We start from the raw sequence: 20,986 nt of genomic DNA, 5'->3' as shown, positions 1-20,986 counted from the left end.
GTTTTGGCCTCTCTGTTGGGCAAACTTTGTGGTTTGCCACCTTTCCTTGGTCCTTTTCCTACATCTCTGATGGTACAAGAAAGCTTCTGGTTGTTTCTCTAATTGTATTTCACTATCTGTAGGGTTGTCTCTGGTGTGCTGAGACAGTAACACGTGAGACTTTCTGAGTTCTACTCAGCAGCAAATTAGGTATCTAGCAGGGAATGTTCAGCAAGCAAATGCAAGGTACAATGTAAAAAGAGGCTGTTCATTCATTATATTTCTCAGCGTCATAAAACCAAAGATATTTGCTACTTCCTTCATGATAAAGCTATTGGCCATATTTACTTTGTTCTTATGTGACATGCTTTATCTGGCAACTTCCAAGAACCTTGCCAGTGTTATTTATATAAATAAATCTCACATTGCTCCTGTGTAATAGGCATTTTCCTACATTTTGCAGTTTGAGGAGCCAAGGAATTTAAAAGCAAATTGGATTTTGCAGAACTACACAATAATCTGGCTTTAAGAGAACCTTATATTCCTTCGTTGCCTTCGTTAATGGAGTGTTCTCCACCTCTGGTTAATTGGCAGTCTGATTTTCCTTCAGGTCACAATCATAAAAAGATCCAACTGTCACTATAAACACATATAATTAAAGTGCCTGCCTACATAGTGACCTTCATCAGAGTGCTCCAGCCACTGCACAGTTGGGTAGGATGCTGCTATATTGAAAATTACAAGGCTCAGAGAGATTAAGAAATGTGACCAAGGATCTGGAGAATGAAAGCTCACCTTGTAATACAGAAATTTTGATTCTTACGGACTTGTTCTGAGTCTTAGACAATATTGTTTCCCTAGGGTTTTGGGGTGTTTTTTGGTTGGTGTTGTGTCTGCCCTCCCAATTTCCTCAGGTTTGGGGGGAGGAGGAGACACCCTCTAGGCAGTCTGCACACCTGCTGGCTGATCACCGTAGAGTGACAGAGTTGGCAACTGGAGTGTGTTTTATATGGCCCAGGGTGGCCAGCTTGGCTGTGTCTTGGAGCTTGGACATTTTCACCTAACTTTTTCCTCTCTTTCTTTCTTGCTTTCTTTCTTGTTTTCTTGCTGGCTTTCTCGCTTTCTTTCTCTCTCACTTTCTTTCTCTCTTTCCCTCTTTCTGTTTCTCTCTTTTGTTCTCTCTCTCTCCCTCTCTCTCTCACCCTGCTTCTCTCTCTCTCTCTTTCTCCCCTCTCTAGTAGCTTATGATGTCGAAATAGGTTATCATCCCCTTTTCAGTAAGGAAGAAGGGGCAGGGGAGCGCGGCAGAGGCCCCGGGAGGGCTTTTCTTTGGGCGGGGGGATGTGTCTCCCTGCCTGCGTTAAGGGGTGAGCAAGGCTTCGCTCGCGGGTGTCGGCAGAGAGCCGCTGCCAGGGCAGGCTGCGCCCGCCTTGCTGCCTGACGCCTTGGTTCTCCAAGCCCTCCGCGCTGCCCTGGCGGGACATGGCTTGGCCGGGGCCCCGCCGCGGAGCAGGTCTGCAGATGCTTTCAGTTACGGGGCGCCTTGCCTGACCGTGCGTGTGTATGACTCCATCCCTGCAGCAGTTCCTGCAGCGCAATCGAGGAGTGGGTCATTTCCTTTTGACTCACCGGCATCAATCACAGAGTATATTGCTCTGGCTTTTGGCTCAGGTTTTCAGCTGTGAAGACATACTCTCCTGCTCACACACGGGCTATGGCCAGCTTGGTGACAAGCCTTGGGCTTCTGTTTTGCGGGCTCCTCAGCACCCATCAGGCACGAACTGCGGCTGGCAGGGTGTTATTCCCCAGTCTTCTCGGTGGCCGTTATACATCCCCTTCTGATTTAAAGGTGTCAGCATGGCTCGTGGGCCAGGCAAGTCAGCTTCAGGGTCCCACCAAACAGGCTTTCCGAGCTCAGACTGCCCTGCTAGCGTGGAAGATCCACTGCGCTGAGCGACAGGCTTCTGTGAGTGTCCCAACATTATGCACCATGCGGAGTCAGGGCTCAAGAGCAAGTTTTAGCTCATGCCGATTCAGATGCCTCTGGTACAGTGAAACATAGCTTAAAGCCAGATATTGTCCAGACTCTCTAGAGGCTGTCTCCCACACCTAGAATGTGCACAGTATAGTGTTTTATATGACAAAGTATATGATACAATTTATATGGAGAAGATTATATGAATGAAAGTTTTCTACAGCATGGGATTTTGACTTTGTAGCTTAGGCTCTTTCCTGTAAACGTCAAGACCAGCTACTGCTTATGTTCCATTGCTGAGGCAAGATGACTAGATGGACAGAGGATGCTATCCTATCCATGGATAAACAGGAGTCGTCTGAAAGCTAACCCTGTAAATAAATATGTCTCCATATGCTTTTCCTGGAGTAGTTTTAGGGAAAACCAGCTATTACCACCAGGGGAAGTCAAAATGTACTTTGTAACTTGGGACACACTCAAAGGTCCTATGTGTGCCACAGGAATGGGCCCACAATTGCTGTGCCAATCCTTTCCTCCCCGAGTGTCCTGTTTGCCTCTGCAAAATGACGTTGTGTGACTGAGGTCAGGCAGACAGGACAGAGCAATGGCTTCCAGCTCCAAAGAGCTGCAGTGTTGTTTACCATGAGGAGCAGGTAGAGCTGCTGGTTCAGGCTCATTTCCAGCAAGGTGGACACAAGGTGCTTAGACACAGGAGAGTCCTGGGCTTTACACTGTTCCTGGGATCTGCCAGATCCCGAACAGCATAGACATGAGACAGTGTTAGAGATTTATAGCAAATCTCAAATGCGAAGGCAATTGCCAGACAAACACCTCTACACATGGATGAATACAAACTCTGGTTGTGAAAATGAATGTGAAAATTACCCCCAACTATTCAAATTATTCAGAATAAAATTGCAGTGTCTGAGGAGGTAGGAATTCAAGGCTAACCTGGAAGGAATGAAGACACTTGAAAGTAAGGACTACTGATGGCTAGTCAACCAGCAACATTAACACCTATCCACCACACTTTTGCAAAGAAATCTTTCCCATGCAGATCAAGCTTGATACTTGTAAGTGTACGGTAAATGTATGTATATAGATAGTATACATATATGAATATATAGATAATATATGTGCACGATAGGATTTTAGGGTTACGTCTGTATCAGCAAATGTTCTGGGGCACTACAACTCCATTGTCTATGAAATTAATAGTTGATTCCTGTTAATTTATTCTTGCCATGGTTTGGCCTGTGCCAGTTAACACTCTTCCAAACAATTCCCAGGCATGACTGAGGGAGTTAGTGTAGGCCAGGGGCCGTTACCAACAACCAGTTGGATCCAAATGCCTTGCTTGAAGCATGAAAGAGTTTAATGTTATGGGTGCAAGCCATCCTGTGCCAGGGCCCTTAGTGCCAGAGAACAGTCCTGGGCATGTTTAATTTACTGGTATAGACATAGTCTAGGAGCCCAAGGGATTAGGCAGGGTTTTAAGGGTTGCATGCCTGGACTTAGAAACTTGATTTCTCCCAAGATCCATTTTATGGGACCTTGAGTTTTTGTGGACATGGGCCTTGATCCTTTAAATCTTCTATCACCTTAGCTTGCCTTCTGGTGTTAATGACTCTTCAGTGTTTTCCCTATATAGCAGACACGTGGTGGAAGGTAAAGTGGGTTGTAATTACACAGTTTTATTATTGCTGCCCTCATGACAGTGGCATATAATGACAGTGAACTCTGTTTAATTAACAGTTTTTATAGTTTCAGGAAGAAAGTCAAGTAAAGCGTAAGAGGAAAATAAAGCAACATACAAAATGTTAATTTTCCAAAGCATGGCTAATTTTCGTCAGAGTTTGTGGAAAATAGCTTCCTTTGCCTTCAGGTAAGACTTGGATATTTTAATATTACACTAATTTTGCTCTAGGAAACTATGGAGGAACTGATTGGGTTTTGCAAGGGAATACTCCTGCAAGTGTATTCAGTTATACTGATCCTTGCAGTATAATATCTCTTGGGAATGGTGCTATCGAGTTTCCGCTACATGAATGTACTTGAACTTTGAGCTTTTCTATGTCCTCTGAAGAACGGTACAGACAAGTGTCTGACTGATAGCAGCAAACCTGCACTGATATGAAAGAACAAAACTTCTTTGGTCAGGATGCTAATTACAGTGCTCCAAGTCGCATACTTTTCCTGACCCATCTGTCTGGTCTAATCATAGCTCTTTCTCCTAACTCTTTCTGGCTGTTATTCTCTTAGCCTGACTCTTACCATGACTGGAACTTCATTTCTGTCAAAGCAGCCACAACATTACCATCAGAACACGTAGGCCAGGGCTGAGATGAACATTGACGTAACGAGCGTCTCATCTGTGTGAGTCTGGTCGATCTGGTGGGACGGCCACTCCACTGTGCAATGTGTGACTAGAGTATCCAACCATCCCAACCACAGCCTGCACGATGTGCAAACAGGTGGTGAGATAGCTCTGATACTGTGATGATGATACAGTGTGATGATGATAGCAGCAAGGAACTGGATAGAGGTATATTGAAAGCCCATTTGTCTGGGGATATGATGAGTTTCTGCCATAGCAAATTTGGTTGGATCTTCAGAAGTTGTCCTCTGGGATTACAAGAGAGAAAAGGGGAGGGCTGAGGAGTGATGAGATTAACATCCTGATCCTTTAGACTGAATCTGCCTGTCCTATTTTTCTTGCAATTTGCTACATAGCTTCACAGGTCTTGCAGAGGTGGCATCCCACGCACCTGCTATATGTGCTTCTTTGTGATGCGTGAACAGGTTAATTTGGGGGATTTGATGATACGTATCTGGGCCCATTACCTATCTAGAGAGGAGCCAGAATACAGCTGAGTAAATCTGGCAGAGAAAGGGGAGAAGTTTTTTTAAAACAGGCTCCAGAAAATTACTCATTAATACCTCTAGGAATGCTGGCTGTGGTGTGGAAACTGACTGAGAGAATTTCTTTCTGCATTGCCTCCTCTGAATGCAGTCAGGTTGTGTGGGCTATACTTTTGTTCTCCTTTGAGGGCTAGGAGACTGGTGGTGGGGTGTAACTTGCATCAGGCTCTAGTGCCCACCTCTCGTGCACTCGGACAAGGAGAGGTCATCCTAGGGTGGGATTCGGAGGCTGGCCTGATCCTTTCACTGTGGCCTTTTGCGCTTGCACTGACAAAGGAGCGTGCAGAGCCTGGGATCAGCAACCCCGTTGGCCGCGCGTGAGACACCCAGACCTTTGGCTGATAAAGAGCAACTTCCTGCTTGTGCGTGTGCTCGTCAGCATAAAGCAGCTCCTTGCTGCTACGTGGTAATCCCGGCTCTGCCCTGAGCCCACGTGGAAGAACACAGAGGCAGAACTGGGAGAAACCGAGAACCTCTCGGTTGGAAAGGGAGAGCCGGTGCAGAGACAAAGTGGTGGTCTCTTGTGCCCTCTGGAGACCGCTGGTATATAATACAGGCAATGGAAAGTGTCAGATACAATTAAGGGCTTTTCACAAGGTTTCTTTTCGCCAGCACCTCCCAGAGGAGGTTTGTAGAACAGGAGTAGGCACACGGCTGTCGTTTCTTCATCGATCTGCCAGATCCTGCTTCTGTTCTGACAGCACCTCTTAGATGAAAGGTTTTACCCTGGAAACAAAGAAACATGAGGGAGTGATGTATGATAAGATTTCCATGAAAATATCTCATCCCCATCCTTTATCTGCTCTTTGTCTTTATCCCAACTTCTCTTGCCCTCTCTTTTGACCATTTTTAGTGCTAGCATGCCTGCATGCAGAGCTCAACGTTTCTGATGTCAAAGTCATTTCCTCCCTCCCAAGGCCATTTTCATCCTTGTTTACACAGCCATGCTGCCTAGAGAGCTGTTCCAACTGGGATTTCTGGTGGATAGCTTGCAAATAACTGTCCTTAGTTGTGAGAAATGGCATTTGGCCCTGGACTCTAGAAGACCTGGAAGAGGATGTACAGATGCAACGTGCATTCACAGAGTTCAGAAAGCAAGAAGTAAATTACATGCTTCTGATTTATTCTCATTACAAAATCTTAGGTTGCTCCTTCCTTGGCCAGTCTTGCAATCTGGGCTTTTGAGGCAGGGGCTTGTGAAGACAGATCATCTTGTTCTGTTCCTCAAAGTGCAGTTTTACTGGGTGCTTGGACCCCTTCGCTTGGTTTCCAGCTGGTTTGTGGCCACAAATTCTCAGTCCTTTTCACTTCTACAGTTATTTTAAGAGCTGTGTATTTTACTTCCAAGCCTTTCTCTGAGGATTCTGCTGTGCTGTCACTCGTGCAGAGGCCTCAGACAGTACTTGTGCTCCTCTCCCCAGCCTTCCCTGCTGTAGGGCAGCTCAGTAGTACAGGTTTACACACTGACTTCAGCAGACTCAGAACTGTCTTCTCTCCCCACTGATGAACTGGAGCCTGGCAGCAGCTGGAGATGGAATGCAGGTAGGCTGAAGGTAGTCCTAGCACTTCTGTGAAACAATACCAGTGCCTGACTGGTGTTTTCTGATCATCTGATGGCAAACTGAGAGGTTTGGCCAGGCTCACAGTGAGGCCCTGTGGCCAGGAGTCCCCCAGGCTGGCCCAACCAGGGTACAGCGTGGGTGCAGTCTGGCTGTTGCTCTCTTCATCTATGTACCGTGCCCACGGTAGGGATGAGCTGCAAGGCAGCAAGTTCAAACTTGCACCTCCTGGAAATTCTTCCAGGGATTTCTTTCCCTGGTGATACTAAGCTGTCTCTTTTTTTTACTTTTCTTAGAAGCACTGAAACTGCTCACAAATACAGATGTAGATGGGGTGCCGAGCTAGAGGAACTGGGAAACCTCTTTGATGTTGAAAGCTGTATTTTATTTATACACTTGGGATAAGCCCAGAGGCTGTCTGGGCAGCCAGGAAGTTCCAGAAAGGAATTTCCCCCATCAAACTAACAACCACAATAATATTTTCTCCCTTCCTCAGCACAGACTGACTGTACTCATTTCCTTAAGAAGTTTCCCACTTTTGCAGGAACCTGGGACCTTTCTCTCTGATGCTGCTCTTCTCAGCATTGTAGTTTGAGGTTTCTTGTCTTTGACCTGAAGACCTGAAGTCTGAGGCAGCTGATGAGTTGGTTAGTCCTCTCTGAGGGGGTTAGGATGTATAGACTGGATGTTTCTTTCATCTTTGGACTGGCCGCTCCTGGCTAGCTACATGGCAGGGCTCACAACCACTGTGTGACCCCAGCTGAGGACTGTTCTCATGAAAGCGTTTGACACAGAAGAGACGTGAGTGACTTACAGTCACTGTATTTGAAGGGAAAAAGGTCAGAGATCCTTTAGCCAGATGAGATGATACTTATTCTCCAGGGGTTAGAGGGAAGAAGCCCTCTAAAGCAGAAATTATCACTTCTCTTGCTTGTTTCTGAGGGGCCAGGCTGCCCTGCTACCCCGGAGCTTCTGGCTGGCCCAGCTGAACTGTTGGCCCTGTGTGTCCTGTCCAAACAGCCCATTACCAAGTGGGTGTTGTGGGGCCCCTTCCAGGCCCGTTTGCAGAGGAACAAATGTCTGCAGTACCAGCTAAAGAAGAACTGTGAATGGCCATGTTTATCCTGCTCTTCCTGGTTCTCAGTCTATCAGCCACATGCTGACTTTCCAGCTGGCCCCAGCAATTTTCAGGGAGAGAATGGGCAGCAAGGGAGTTATAATAGAGATGGAGCTGCCCAGCAGTGCTGTTAAGAGGATCATCTCTTTTCCTTACTGCTGTCATGTGGCCTATGCTGGCATGGTCATTGTTTCTCTATCAAATAGCAGGGATCAGTAGTTTCTGAACACCTTTCTCTTCAATTTCTTTTCTGCTTCTTTTACTCTTTTTGTGGCAGTCAAAAATTGCATCTGCAAAAACATAGACCCTAGGTAGTTCATCACTTAGATGTGCCTAAAAGAGACATATCTAAAAGAGAACAGATAGCTCTCAGTCTCAGGCATCTCTGACCAGCCCTTCCTCATGCTCCTTGAATGTCCAAAGTCTTGCATGACAGCAGCTCCCTCAGTTCTGGTAGCTGCTCTGTTCTGTAGCCCTTTAGGTAACAGTAGCCAGTTCTCACCTTTGGGTGCCTATAGCCTTAGTGAAGGGCTCCTTCATGATCTCATGTGCGATGTTTCCCAACTGCCTGCCCCACACTCCTGCTATAAAGGCCCACATGGCCAGAGCTTGGAGAGCCTGTGTGCCTTGTAACTTCACCCCTGCAGCTGTGTCATGGGATGTTTATGGTTTGTATGGTGGGGACTTGGCTTAGGTTGGCCTGTGTTAGGGCAAACATTGCACAGAGGCAAAGTCAGAGATGATCCTTTCAGGAGGAGCCTGCAGGCTCATCAACTAATACACTGGGAGGAAAAATGCCTGTGGTACCTGCCATAAGTGATTGGTGGCTGGCTTGGGGATAGAGCTCAGTGCCCTTTGCCTGTTTTGTCAGTCATACTGTTCTGGGACCAATTCTCATTATTTTTGTGTACTGTCCTTCTCCCCTGCTTTTATCTACATACAGTGGCCTGTGGCTGAGACAGAAGGTGGATAGCCCTGCTCTGTGGCAACATTCAAAAATGTGCCTGGCTTTGGGCCCACATCTCCCTCCAAGCAAGTTCTAGGCTCAGCTTTCATCGTCCTTCTGCCTTGATATTCTCTTTTAGCATTGCCCTTGGCAGACAGATGTTCCTTCTGTGCCTGGTGCTGGCTGTAGTTCTAGTGTCCGTCTCGGGCATCACCCAGTCATGGTCGTAAGTGAGAGCGGGTGGATGGTTTTTTTCCAGCTCATCCATCTCCCTTGGTGTAATGAGGAGAGATCCCCAACAGATGGCACTTGAACCTCTTCCCTGGCTGTTTTGGTGGGTTTTTTTGCCTTCAACATCGAGATGTTAATACAGCATCGGCACAGATGTAGCTTGATCCTGACATGGCACAGGGCGGCTGAAGAGCAGTTCAGTGTGCAAGATCGGCCGAGCAAATCCCCAGGTGACCTCAAGGGGTGAAAATATAATCTCTTTCCTTCTGAGAAGGCTTGGCCAGGCCTGCCTAATGGGGCCTACTGCACCCACGCACATTCCTGTTCTTGCATCTCGCAGAGTCAGTGGTACACTCTGGGCAGGAAAAACTGCAGAAGGTATTAGACTGTCCTCCGAGCACAACGGGAAACAGCTCAGAGGTAATCTGTGGATTAAACTAACACTCACTGCATTGTCTTCACTCCTTCTGCCTGTCTCCCCTATTCACTTTGGCTGGGATTCCCACAGAGGAATGTCTCCAAGAGAAGTTAAGATGTGGCACACCAGGAGCCAAGGCAGTTCTCCACGGATGCCTTCCCCATGGCAGCAGCAGGCAGGAACATGTGGGTATTGTGGAAGTGAACTGGGATTCTGGCTCAGCTCATGCCCCCCTGCCCTCTCCCTGTCACCACAATGCCATGTGCTCTTGCAGGGGAAATTTGCCACTTGCCTCCCTTCTGCTCCTGGTCTGGCCAGGAGGAATTTAAAGACATCTTCAAGCAATGCTGAAGCAGGCATGTGGGCTTACCCTACATGTTATGCAATGCATTTTTCATGTTTTTATCATGTGAAGAGAGGAAACTTGGACTAGGTTTGAGATTTGGTTTGAAGCCAGTAGGCAGATGAAAACTCCAAGGGCGAGAAACCCACAGGAACCAAAACCAAAGCAAAGTGATCACATGAGATGCTTGGGAAGTGAAACCACTGAATTTTGCATAGCTCCAGCAGTGCGATCTAGTAACAGGCTAGATTACAGTCTGGAAGCATACAGCTAGGGGCCAGGAGATACCACTTCTATTCTTGGATCTTCCCCAGCTTTCCTCAGTGACCTTCAGAAAGTCAAGTAACCTTCCTCTGTCTTAGTTTTCTCCCTTGGGAATAATACTATTACTTACCTCTGGAAAATACTTTGCTGTCCTTGGATAGAAGTTACTTGGTAGTGTTCTGCAACCTGTATGTGTGTGGAGGCGCAACACCTCCAGACCTCTCAGGGAGCTTTCTCTTCAGTATACAATGCATCAGCGTGACTTATCCTCTACTGAGAACCCATCTAGCACGTCAAGCCTCATCCTCAGGGCAGGGATTGCATAAGACAACAGTTGCAGCAGTAAGTTGCAGCTCTGCTTTCTGCAAGGGCTTCTTTTCCTCTGGGAGCCTGCTAAATTGCTTGTCACTGGTTGCAGCAGTGTGTCGCTGTGCCTCATTCAGAGGAGATGCTGGATGGTGGGGATCAGTGGAGCCTGTGAGCTGTCAGTTGCTCCTGGCATGGCAGCTGTGAGCGAGAAGGAGGCCATGGTGCTTCACTTGTGCGAGGAGCAAGGTTAGCTGGAGGGGAACTTGAGAGTGTGAGTTTCTCCTGAGCCTCCTGGGACAGAGATGCTCATGGCTATGCAGTCTGAGAAAACACTGGGAGCAGGTGTGTTTAACGTGACCCCAAAAAGACCTGGGTGCAACCGAAGTTGGTGTTCCTGGCTATTCTAGTTGTATGAAATACAAAGAAAGAAATAAACAGCTGCTCTGCAGGTGTCTGCTGAAACACATGTAGGCAAAGACTGCAGAAGCAGAGTTAATACAAGGAATTACAGGATTAGTTTCTCTCACATCCCAAGTGCCATGACAAAGCCTCATCAGCACTTGCTTTTGCCACTTGTTGTGAGCGGCACTGGCCCCGGCACAGGTTTGGCAGCCTGGCAGAAACCCACCACCAGGCTGTGGCCACCACTGCTGTTCTGTGCCTTGGTGGGGCAGTGCGAGTCCAGGGAGAGGCTGTGAGGTGTTTCAAGTGCTGCTCTTCTTTGATTCAGGGAGCCTTTTCAGCTACATCTGTCCCAATACACACAGCTGAGCCCTTGAACCTGGAGAGTTCAAATATGGGAAAGCAATCATGCCCATTTGTTTAAGCTGACTGTGGCTTATGGATCATATCTTACAGACCATTACGAGGCAGGCCAGTGCCAGAGTGAGGAATGAATAAAGGTCTGGGGAATTTGGCTCTATATAAAAAACCCACCAACTCTTTTTAAGTGGCATTCATTATGGTAAGAAAATAATAAGAGATTCTCAGTTGTCAGGCTTTGGAATATACCTTGATTATCAGTTAGGAATCAAGAGTAATTCTTAGCTAACATTATATTATTGTGTATCTATATGGAGGATTTCTGCTTTCATCTGGTATTTGACTCTTCCCTGCTGCAGGCAGGATGCTAGACTAGCGATCTGCTAATGTGCATTACTCCCTGGTTTTCTGTATTCATACAGTACAGGAACCAGAAGTACCTATAACAACGTATGGTAACTTGGAGTCATAAGACTGGATAGTGATTTCAATTTGATGTGAACTGGGGGAAAAATAGGTGAAGGCCGGGGCGCGGGGCGGTGCGGGGCCCCGGTGCGAGCGGGGCGGAGCGGAGCAGGGGCTCGGGGCGCGATGCCCGCCTGGGGCTGATGGGGGCAGCGGGAGCGTTGCCATGAGCGGAGCCTGGGGGCTCTGCCGTCCCTTAATACATACTCTGCGCCGAACGTCTCCTGTCCCTCGCAGCACGCTGCCAGCTGGTACCTCCCTCCTTTCTGAAGCGTAACCGGGGAGGGGGTGGAAAGCAAAGGAAGTTTGGCATTTATTTTTTTCCTTTAGGCTTTGGAAGGGGATTCCCTCTCCCTCTCTCCGCGGAGGGCTGTAGCACGGAGTGCGGAGGAGAGAGGGGCACAGCTGGAGGCGGGCTGTCCGGAGCCTCCCCCCCGCCCCCCGCCGCGGCGTACCTGGGGGTGCTGCATGCAAGCGCTGCGGAGCTCCTCCAAGCGTAGCGGCGGCTCGGCAGATGTAGATGCGTGCGTGTGTGTATGCTTAACCCTTTCTTGGCTCCTCGGATTTGTACCATGCTGAAAATCCTCACCAAAAAGCTCAGGAACCAGAGTTTGAACGAAATTCAACCTTTCCAGCTAAAGGTAAGAAGCCCTGGTCTTGTCTCGTTTGTTTTTTTACACCCTTTAGGTGGCTAATAACGGGGTCTTGGGAAGCTAGTAACTTGTTCATTATGCTGGACCAGTTTCCTCTCAGCCAGTGTGCTCAGTAGGAACTGGCCTAGGCAGTATTCTTGTTACTGAAGTCCTGTTCCTTTGCTCTCGGAGTTACTCTGCACAACCCAACAGATAATATGGAGAGGTGGATAAAGGCAGATATAGCTGTCTGTTATTTAGAAATGTTTGCTTTTAACGGGGTTCCCATTTAAATACGTAGGCATTTGCCTGTCTGTGTAGTTACCTTTGGATGTGTCCAATCTGTAGTCTCCCAGCCCTTGCCAGGCTAGAACCCCACTGTGCTAGGCACTGTACAAATGTGATTTGCCTAAAATGCCTTTCAGCTTATTTTCATTTCTCTCCCTTCTGGTCCTAAAGGCCGAGATCTGAGCTGAAGTTTGCACTCTGTCGTATCACTATTGATTTCCAGACACAGCTTACATCCTTTCTTAGAAAAATGAGGATCACCAATTCAGGATAAGGAATATCTAAGCCTTTCTTGCCAAATGCAAGAAAGAATTTTTGAGCCATATGCAATGGGATAAAAATGGAGTTGTGATGAGTGAGTTACAAAAAACTACCAGATCCTGATTTGGTGAAAGTGTTGTGAACCAAGGGATACCCCCTGAAATCAGCAGAGTTACTCTGGATTGGCGTCAGTACTGCTGGAAGTGTAGTGCCTGGCCCAAAATCAAAGAAGGGATCTGGGAAAAGTAGCAGCCCTCATTGCCCGAGCTGGGGGCTGGGGATCCGTGTACCAGACTCTAGCGGAGTCTTTTGTATGTGTTACACAGAGGCGGATTGCCGTGTGGCTGCACTTCCGTGCAGTCACTCTGGACAGGCAGATGGCAACTTTGTTAAGAAGCGGTGCTGATATTTCCTCAGAGTTTGCAGTGTCTGTGTACTTCTTTCTGCGGGGATTGCACATTCTGTGGTTTTTGAGGCAGGTAGTCTTAGATTTTATTTTTTGGAAATAAAATAAGGACAGTGCTTTGGGTTGTAGTGGACTGTTTAAGTACAGAATCTCTCTGCAGAGGCAGTGAGGGATTTCTTTTGAACACTGTTTTGGGGCCTTGTGGCTGTGATTGCCTCCTTTTAGCTTTATTGTGTGGCTCTTGGAGCTTTTTGTTGTGAAATGGAGAGAATCTTTGGAGAGAGCTCTTGGGGGTGTATACAGCCTTCAGGATGCTTGGGGGCATGCAGGAAAACCTGCAAGAGTGGGTATCTGCAGCCATTTTGTTCATATTAGTGCCAAGGTTTCATGCTGCAAACAGGTGGTCTGCATTTTTGCAGGCTCAACATAGAAGAGAGACTTAAGCTTGCACTGTTTCTTGCAAGGCTAATGCTTAGACAGAGGTATTGCTGCAGCCTACTGTGGGGAGTGGTACGATGACTGGTTATACATGTGTATGGGCAGAAAGCCAGACTTTCAAATTCTGGGTTTATATATATTTTGTAGGCCTTTGGGGACTAAGTGCAGCTGCCTGGTCTTGATTGAGCCTTGTACCAGCATACTAATTGCTTAACTGAGCATGCAGTGCTCTGTCTTAGGTGTTGTGCCAGAGTTCCTCCAGGTGTGGACATGGGATAGGTGTCCCAAGTGCTGAGTGGTGTGGGATCTTCCCATGGCTTCACTGTGCATGGATCCTGTGACGAAGCCAAGTGTCCTGTACCATCTCCCTCTACTGCCCTCAGATGATGTGGGGCTGCCAGGCGTGGACCGGACTTCTGTGTTCTCAACTTCCTTACATTGGTCTGCGTCTGTGCAGGTCTGTACCTATTCTGGCATGTATGGTACGTGCATTATTTAAAAGATCCAGTCTGCTGTCACTGAAACCTGGTGAAAAGATAGGTGTGAGCATAAAATCAGGTCTGTAGTAGTGTAAGTGGAGAATGAGCAACTGATTTTGATAGAAGAACTGTCTGCATCTGTTGCCCAAACCAAGAGCTTTCTGAGTTTTAAATGGTGTGCTTAGCTGCTCTTTTCCTTCATTACCCACTTTCTTTTGCACTTTATTGCCTTTGTTGTAAGTTCCCAAATTCAAGGGACAGCAAGTTGCTGTTACATTTCTAGCTTGCAACAGTATTATCATTAGACCAAGTCCCAGGAGACTGTCTTTGGGTAAATTGTCAACTCATTTTTGTAAACTTGGGAGGTTTGACCAACCTTGGATTGTCATCCAAGTTTTGGGAATCTTTTCAGCATTAAATTTCTGCCCACTGTAAAGATCTCATCTTGGTACCATGTGTTCTGAATTGGTTTAGTGTGGCTGTGATAGGTCTTCCCCGACCTGGGGAAGCTGAGAGGCTGCCACTGCCTCCTGTAAGTGAAACCAGGAGATATGCAAGCTTTGGGAGTTGATGTAATGGACTTTTTCTTTACTAAAATTGGTCTTCAGGCAGCTGACAGCTAAGGCTGCTCAGAGGGCTTTGACTCAAGAGGCTTGCTGGTCTGTGCTGGTGTTGTTGAGGAAGTTGGTTGTCCCTTTATTGCCCTTTCACCAGAAATCATCATAATGAGGAGGGAGGGATTGACTGATGGCCATTTCACCCGCTGTTGGGTTAGTGTGTGCTGCCAGCAATTTCTAGTAAGGGTGGCTGGGCTGCAAAATGTGGTAGTTAGGGTTCAAATTTGAACCCTTAGCTCTGGAAAACTGGTCCTGCTGACCTCACTGTCTCCCCACTGAACACTCGTGCTCCTGTAGCGAGGGTAGCTTTGTGGCAGCATGTCTGCTCCTTAGCTGTTGTGGTTCATAGTCCAGTGCATTGGCTTAGAGTCCTTGAGCCGCTGCAGCTAAATCCAAGAAGGGGTTGTGAATTGGAGCCTTGTGTCTCAGCCTGTTCCACCTCTTGCTTCAGTGGACTGCTCTTATTTGCTAGAGATTAGGTCCAATTCAGGAACCTCCAGTGTTTGGCTGGCTGTTAGAAATTGAGAGCCAAAAGCAGATCTGACTTTACAGGTTAGGGCTCATCTTTGATAACAGCTGGCAACTGGGTCTGTTCCAGAGCAGACTTTGTGGGACAGAAGAGTGAGAACAGGGGGTTGTCCCATACTGCATTGAAATGCTTCAGATAAGGAAAGTGAGAGAGGCCTGAATTTCTTGGTTGTCCAGTATTAGTCTAGTACAGTTTTTTATTATTTTCTTTCATAGTTTTGGACTGCTAGCCCTGAGAAGCTCTTCCTGAACTGTAAGTCAAATTGTTCAAGGATCTTTTAAAATGCATATCCTGGGATTGCATGTGGGTTTATGTGATGGAGTACAGATACTGAGCCTTTAGAAGTACTCTCCAACCAATGCAGTGAGCTTTCTACAAATGAAATGTCTTGTTCATCTCTGCAACCTGGGGCAGAGGTTTCTCACACAAATGCATTTCTTCCAAATCCCTCTTCAACTCTTGTGCCCTTGCATATTTGTGTAGTGGCTAAAGTGTAGGTGTCTATTTTCTAAGCTTTGCTTGCGAGCAGGCTCCTTGGGGCAGGGAGCATCTGGTTGGAACAAGTCTGTACCTTGCCAGTCAAACTAAGCCCTTAATTAGTGGCCCTAGGTGTTATCAGAATGTAACAGTTGGATTGTGGTGTGTTAAAAAAATTAACTGGCTGGAACATGTAGCTGAAGAAAACTGAGGGCTTTAAGGGTGGCAATTCCATTCCTACTTTGGTGTTGACACAAACAGCTTTGGAGGCAATACAATTGATGTTGTAATCCACAAAAGTTGTTAAATTACTTACGTATTTGGCATATTCCTTTTTGTCCTGGGCAGAGATAATTAAGACGTGTTTGTAATTTCCTTAATGTCGATCAACAAAATGAAGTCATATGTGTGTCTGTTCTGGTGATAGAGAACTGCATTTCTCTGCTATGTAATTTTAGCCTAATGCTTGCTTATAAGGGAACTGTGGACTAGGCACTAACAAAGCCACCGTGTCACCTCTCTTCGTGTACCCTTACAGGTTGTACATGTGCATACATAGCCCTGGGGACCAGCAAGTCATGTCAGTTGTTCTACTGGCATCTGCATCTGGAATCAGCTATGAGACTCCAGTCTGGCTGGCCGGCCCTGACGAGCAACCAGGAATCATCCTGGTTCTTCCTATATGAAGGGGATGCAGTAGGCTGTGCAAGGTGAACTTCGGGCTTTGCAGGAAGTGACTTCTGAGTCACTGTCCCAGTAGTAGCTAGTTATTGTGCAGAGCCAGGAGTGTGTTATTTATTTTTTTTTTTTCCTCCTCCAACCAATAAAGAGTGAAGTAGCATTGTTATTACTGATGCACAGTGGGTGTGCTTTCAAAGATCTATGTAAGGGCTCATGCTTTGTATGAATGATGACAGATTCCTTTCCTTCTTTCTTTGGGTTGACTTCTTGTCACATGCTCAGCCAGCCACTGGTCTCCAGGCTGGCTGAAGACAGCTTCACACACAGTGAAAATTTATCTTTGTCAGTCTCCTGTGGTATATGAAGGTTTTCTCTCCATGGGTTTTTTTTGGCACATCCCACCAAACAGGTTCATTCCTCTAGGACTGGAGGACTCTGTTTTCAGAGAGTCATAGACTGGTTTGATTTGGAAGGGATCTTAAAGATTTTTTAGTTCCAACCCCCTTGCCATGGGCATGGACACCTTCCACTAGACCAGGTTGCTCAAAGCCCCGTCCAACCTGGCCGTGAACACTGCCAGGGAGGGGGCAGCCACAACCTCTGAGTAACCTGTTCCAGTGTCTCACTACTCTCCTTTTACATCTAATCTAAATCCACTCTCCTTCAGTTTAAAGCCATTACCCCTTGTCCTATCACTATACATCCTGAGAGAGTCCCTCCCCATCTTTCCTGTAGCCCCCTTTAGGTACAGGAAGGCTGCTATAAGGTCTCCCCAGAGCCTTCTCTTCTCCAGGCTGAACAACCTCAACTATCTCAGCCTGTCCTCATGAGGGAAGTGCGTCAGCCCCCTGATCATTGTTGTGGCCTCCTCTGGAGGCCTTGTTCCAACGGGTCCGTGTCCTTTCTATGTTGGGAGCCCCAGAGATAGACACAGTTCTTACTCTGGGTGTGGTCTCACAAGAGGGGAGTAGAGGGGAAGAATCATGTCCCTTGACCTGTTGGCCATGCTTCTTTTGATGAAGCCCAGGTTACAGTTGGCTTTCTGGAATACAGTTGGGTTTTTACATTGAAGCTTTGCTTTTCCTCCTATTAACAACATTAATAGATGCTTCTGGTTTGTTTTAATCTAACTTTGGGGGGGGCAGAAGCATCTGCAAGTGTGTAAGCACAATTTTGGCTATTGGACTATCTATGAATATGCCTGAAGTAAGGCTTGTGATAATTTGGAGTAAGTTTAGTGGGTTAGAAATGCTGTGATAGATATTTGGCCAAGGCAAAGAATAGAACAGGCAATCCCAGCCACTCAGGAGCCTGAAGTTTTTGAGACTTCTGCCTGAGGCACTGTAAAATAATAGCTTTGCAATTCTTTCTACTTGGCTTCTCAGGTCTGAATCTTGAAGGATTGTCATCTTTCCTGTGTAGATATCCAGCACTCATAATCTCTTGTAAAGACTTAATTCCAGAGAGTGGGACTTCAGACAAATTACAGATATTACAAATACAGCATGAAGACAGTGCGATAGTTCAGCAAAACATCTTTTCAACTGGCCTTCTTTATGACTGATGGGAAAATATGGGCTAGATTAGGAAAAAAAAATATTACCCCCCCCTCCAGTGTAATGAAGAAATCTTACTTTTCCTTGTATTTCCCAATTGTTTATTTTACTTGAATGAAAAATTGAAGTTTGAAAATGTAATACTATGTATTTAACTTTTGCATTTCAGTGAAAAAAGATTAATCCATTTTGCTTTGGTGGACAGTGCAGTTCTACTTCATTTCCTGCTGTCATTCACCATCTTACAGCTCTTGAATTTATGTTGCAGCGTTTGGGATGCTGAAAGTTTTTCTAAGCAGGAAAATGGCTTATATTTGAAGTGAAAATAGAAAGGAGACCCAGGTCATAATTTATTTTAATTATGGCTCTTGCAATACAGTGCATTCACCATTTATTTTTTTTTTTAAAGCAAAAAGGAAGGCTTTCATCCACTCAGGACATCTGTGGAGTGGTGGCTGGGCAGGGCACCACTCTGCTGTAGAGTCTGTCCAGCTTCTCTGGCTGTTCTTGGGGCATGCTTGGGGTCACAGAAGTGTTGTTGGAATGCCTTTTTATGAGAACCAAGAACTGTATTCTCTTTTCAGTGGGAAATGCACTTCCACCTGCAGTGTAGGTAGCACCAACACCACCTATCCATCCCCATGCATTTATTTGTAGCCCCTCTTTCCTGGTTCAGTGGGATTCGGGTTGTTAGGTGACCCAACTCTTCCCAGCAACCAGCATCCCAGGTATGTGTGCACTCAGGGCTGTTTTCTGCTGCAGTAACTGTTGTACGTGGCTGTGGGCAGAGTCTGTTTGTCCTGTTGCCACTGTTGACCAGCAGAGTCAGCCAGCTAAGCTGTTCTTGCAGCAGCACCACCCACAACTACTCAGCATGAACACCCAGGCAAAGATTTAGAGAAAAGCCAATTAGTTGTGACCTTTATCTGCACAGAAAGCATTCTCTGTGCAGTATGATCTCTGCTGGGACCCAGGCCTAAAAGTGGATGTGAAGGACATACAGCCCGGTGTACCCTTTGCAAAACTGTCTCTGTGCCAGTCTGGGCACAGTCCTGCCCCAGCTGTGGGGACATGGTACACAGGTGAAGCATGGTTCAAAGAAGGCTTCTTCTGGACTAGCTTGGTCACTCCTTGGGGGTAGACAGCTCAGGGTGCTGCTGGGCATTTCTTCCCTCTCTTGCAATGTCCTTCTTGCTTTTCAGACCCATTATAACCTCCTCCCTGCTGTGGGCTGGTCTGTTTGGACATTGACCTGGACTCCATATGTATCTCTGTATATAAATCATACTGCATTGTTCAGTCATAGGACAGGCATTTTGACGCTGGGGCATCTCGGGAGCTGACTGAGGCAGAGGGAGTGGATCTTACATGGTGAGTAGTCTTTCTTCCTCCTCTGTAATTACTGCAGCACACCAAGTGCTTGACCAGGTGAACTTCTGCTGTTCTCTTTGAGACAGCCCTAGCAGAATGGGAATGCTGCAACAGATGGCTTCATAGAGGGTGATGTACTGTGGATATTTATGAAAACTTCCTGGTGGACCTGGATGTAAAACTATCTTGCTTGGAAGATTTGCACCAGCCTGCCACGTAGCTGCGTGTTTAGTAATCCAAATCTTGGGTCTTCCTAGTTGTCCTAGATTAACATGGCAGAATGTCATCTGGGGGTGGCAGGAGCTAAAAGCTCAAAGAAGTTTGTGAGTGACCATCAGCTTTGCAAGCAGCTGGTGTGGGACAGTCTGTTTCCAGCACTCTTGGCCAGACAGACTACCATCCAGGCTCACTGTAGAAATAAAGTCCTGCTGCAGAGCTCCTTCAGCTTGCCAAGACTTGAGCTGTGGTGCTGGGAACAGAGATCAATGCCTGTGCCTCACTGGCATGCATCTTCTAAATGAGAGTTGGCAGGGAGGAGACATGGTGGGGAGGTGCCCTTCAGGCATGGTAGACTGTGAGGCTATGGATTGCCTTCCTCAAGTGAGCTGCCATCATGTAGGACTGGCATGACTGGGATGGTTGGTCGTTGTACCCAGCAAACACACCTGAGAAGCCCTTCACAGCTTTGACTGGGATCCCCTCCCAACCCTTGTTCCAGCATTAGCCCATATGAGAAGACCTAAGAGTTCAGGGCTAGAAACATCTTCTGAGGAAAAGAGGAAATCAATGCCTGAGCCTAAGTGTCCTGAGGAGGATTTTATTAGTTGCCTCCCATTTCGTAGATCCTGAGGCTCATTGCCAGACTGCAAGGTAGACGGTCCTTATCTGAGTTTAGATTTATGAAAGGACAGGAGATACCTGGATAAAGTACTCCCAGATACTTCAATGTTCATTAATGTCCACAATGAGAGTAGGCAGATCTTGGTTTCTGACACTTCTAGGAAACAAACTGTTGATTGGCCTTGGGTAGCTAATTGATTTGACTGGGCTACAAGCCTGGTTTTGCGTCACTGATTTCAAGGAGATCGCAGAATTCAAGTTGCTGATGGCATAAAGATCCTGTCCCCTCACACTCATTTTGTTCAGAAATCTCTCTCATTTTACCCCTTCCTAATGGGGTCACATTGTTTCCATGTTGCAGGCTATTTTTTATTTAACTGATGTTCTTGGCATCAGAGGCTATAATCTGCCAAGATCTAAATGGGCATAAGATGAGAAGAAAATTTCCTTTGGTTGAATGGGGAGTTTCCCATCTTGAGGAAAGGTGCCAGATAGGCAGCTAGATCTCCCAGTTTGCTGAGAGTGTGTCTGGATGTAAGCTGGGAAAACATAAAATAATCCTTCCATATCCTGTCACCCAGTTATTACACAGAAAGCCAAGTGGTTGTTCCAGACAGTTGTCTGCAGTCAGGCTGTTTTTGTGTGTGGGTTTAGTTTTTGAAATTTTTTCTTTATTCCTAGGAGTTGGTTATTCTAAAGCAATAAAAGTTCTTTGGCCAAAGACTAATTAACAGAAGAGACCAGTGGTATTTGGTGTGGAGCATATGAAGTGAAATAATTTAAAGACTTAAAAAATCATCAGCTTCATGTATACATTCTTGTTCATAGAAAACCCTTTATTCTGGCTTGGACAGAACAAGTCTTGGGAAACCTCTCAGTGGTACTTTGCAGAAGACTGCAGTGCAATGAAACTTTTCCCGTCTTGCACCTGAAATAGTATGTGGGGGTGCAAATTTAGTATGTGGTGCTTTGTCTCAGTAGCTCAGTAGTGAGGTGAGTTGGATCTGCAAGAACACTGTTGGGTTTTGTTCTGTGCATCCCCTTGTGTTGTGACATTGCAAGTAAATGCATGTGCTGTGGGGCTTGCTTCCATGAATGGAGCTTAAGAGCACCCATTCTGT

General features: G+C 46.5%; 1 protein-coding gene across 3 annotated transcripts in view; it reads left to right on the top strand.

Annotated features, from left to right (window-relative positions):
- The first annotated feature begins 11,401 nt into the window (after positions 1–11,401).
- Positions 11,402–20,986, top strand: part of LOC113478625 — a 60,383-nt gene continuing 50,798 nt past the window's right edge. For all 3 annotated transcript variants that reach the window (XM_026845942.1, XM_026845941.1, XM_026845940.1), the window contains exon 1: positions 11,402–11,931. In XM_026845942.1, the coding sequence (XP_026701743.1) occupies positions 11,827–11,931 (105 nt within the window). In that variant the 5' untranslated portion in view covers positions 11,402–11,826. The remainder of the gene's footprint in view (positions 11,932–20,986) is intronic.

The sequence above is a fragment of the Athene cunicularia genome (assembly GCF_003259725.1).
Source record: "Athene cunicularia isolate RWA chromosome 3 unlocalized genomic scaffold, athCun1 chr3_part1, whole genome shotgun sequence".
In the NCBI taxonomy this organism is placed as follows: domain Eukaryota; kingdom Metazoa; phylum Chordata; class Aves; order Strigiformes; family Strigidae; genus Athene; species Athene cunicularia.
This window is presented reverse-complemented; position numbering and strand designations above follow the sequence as displayed.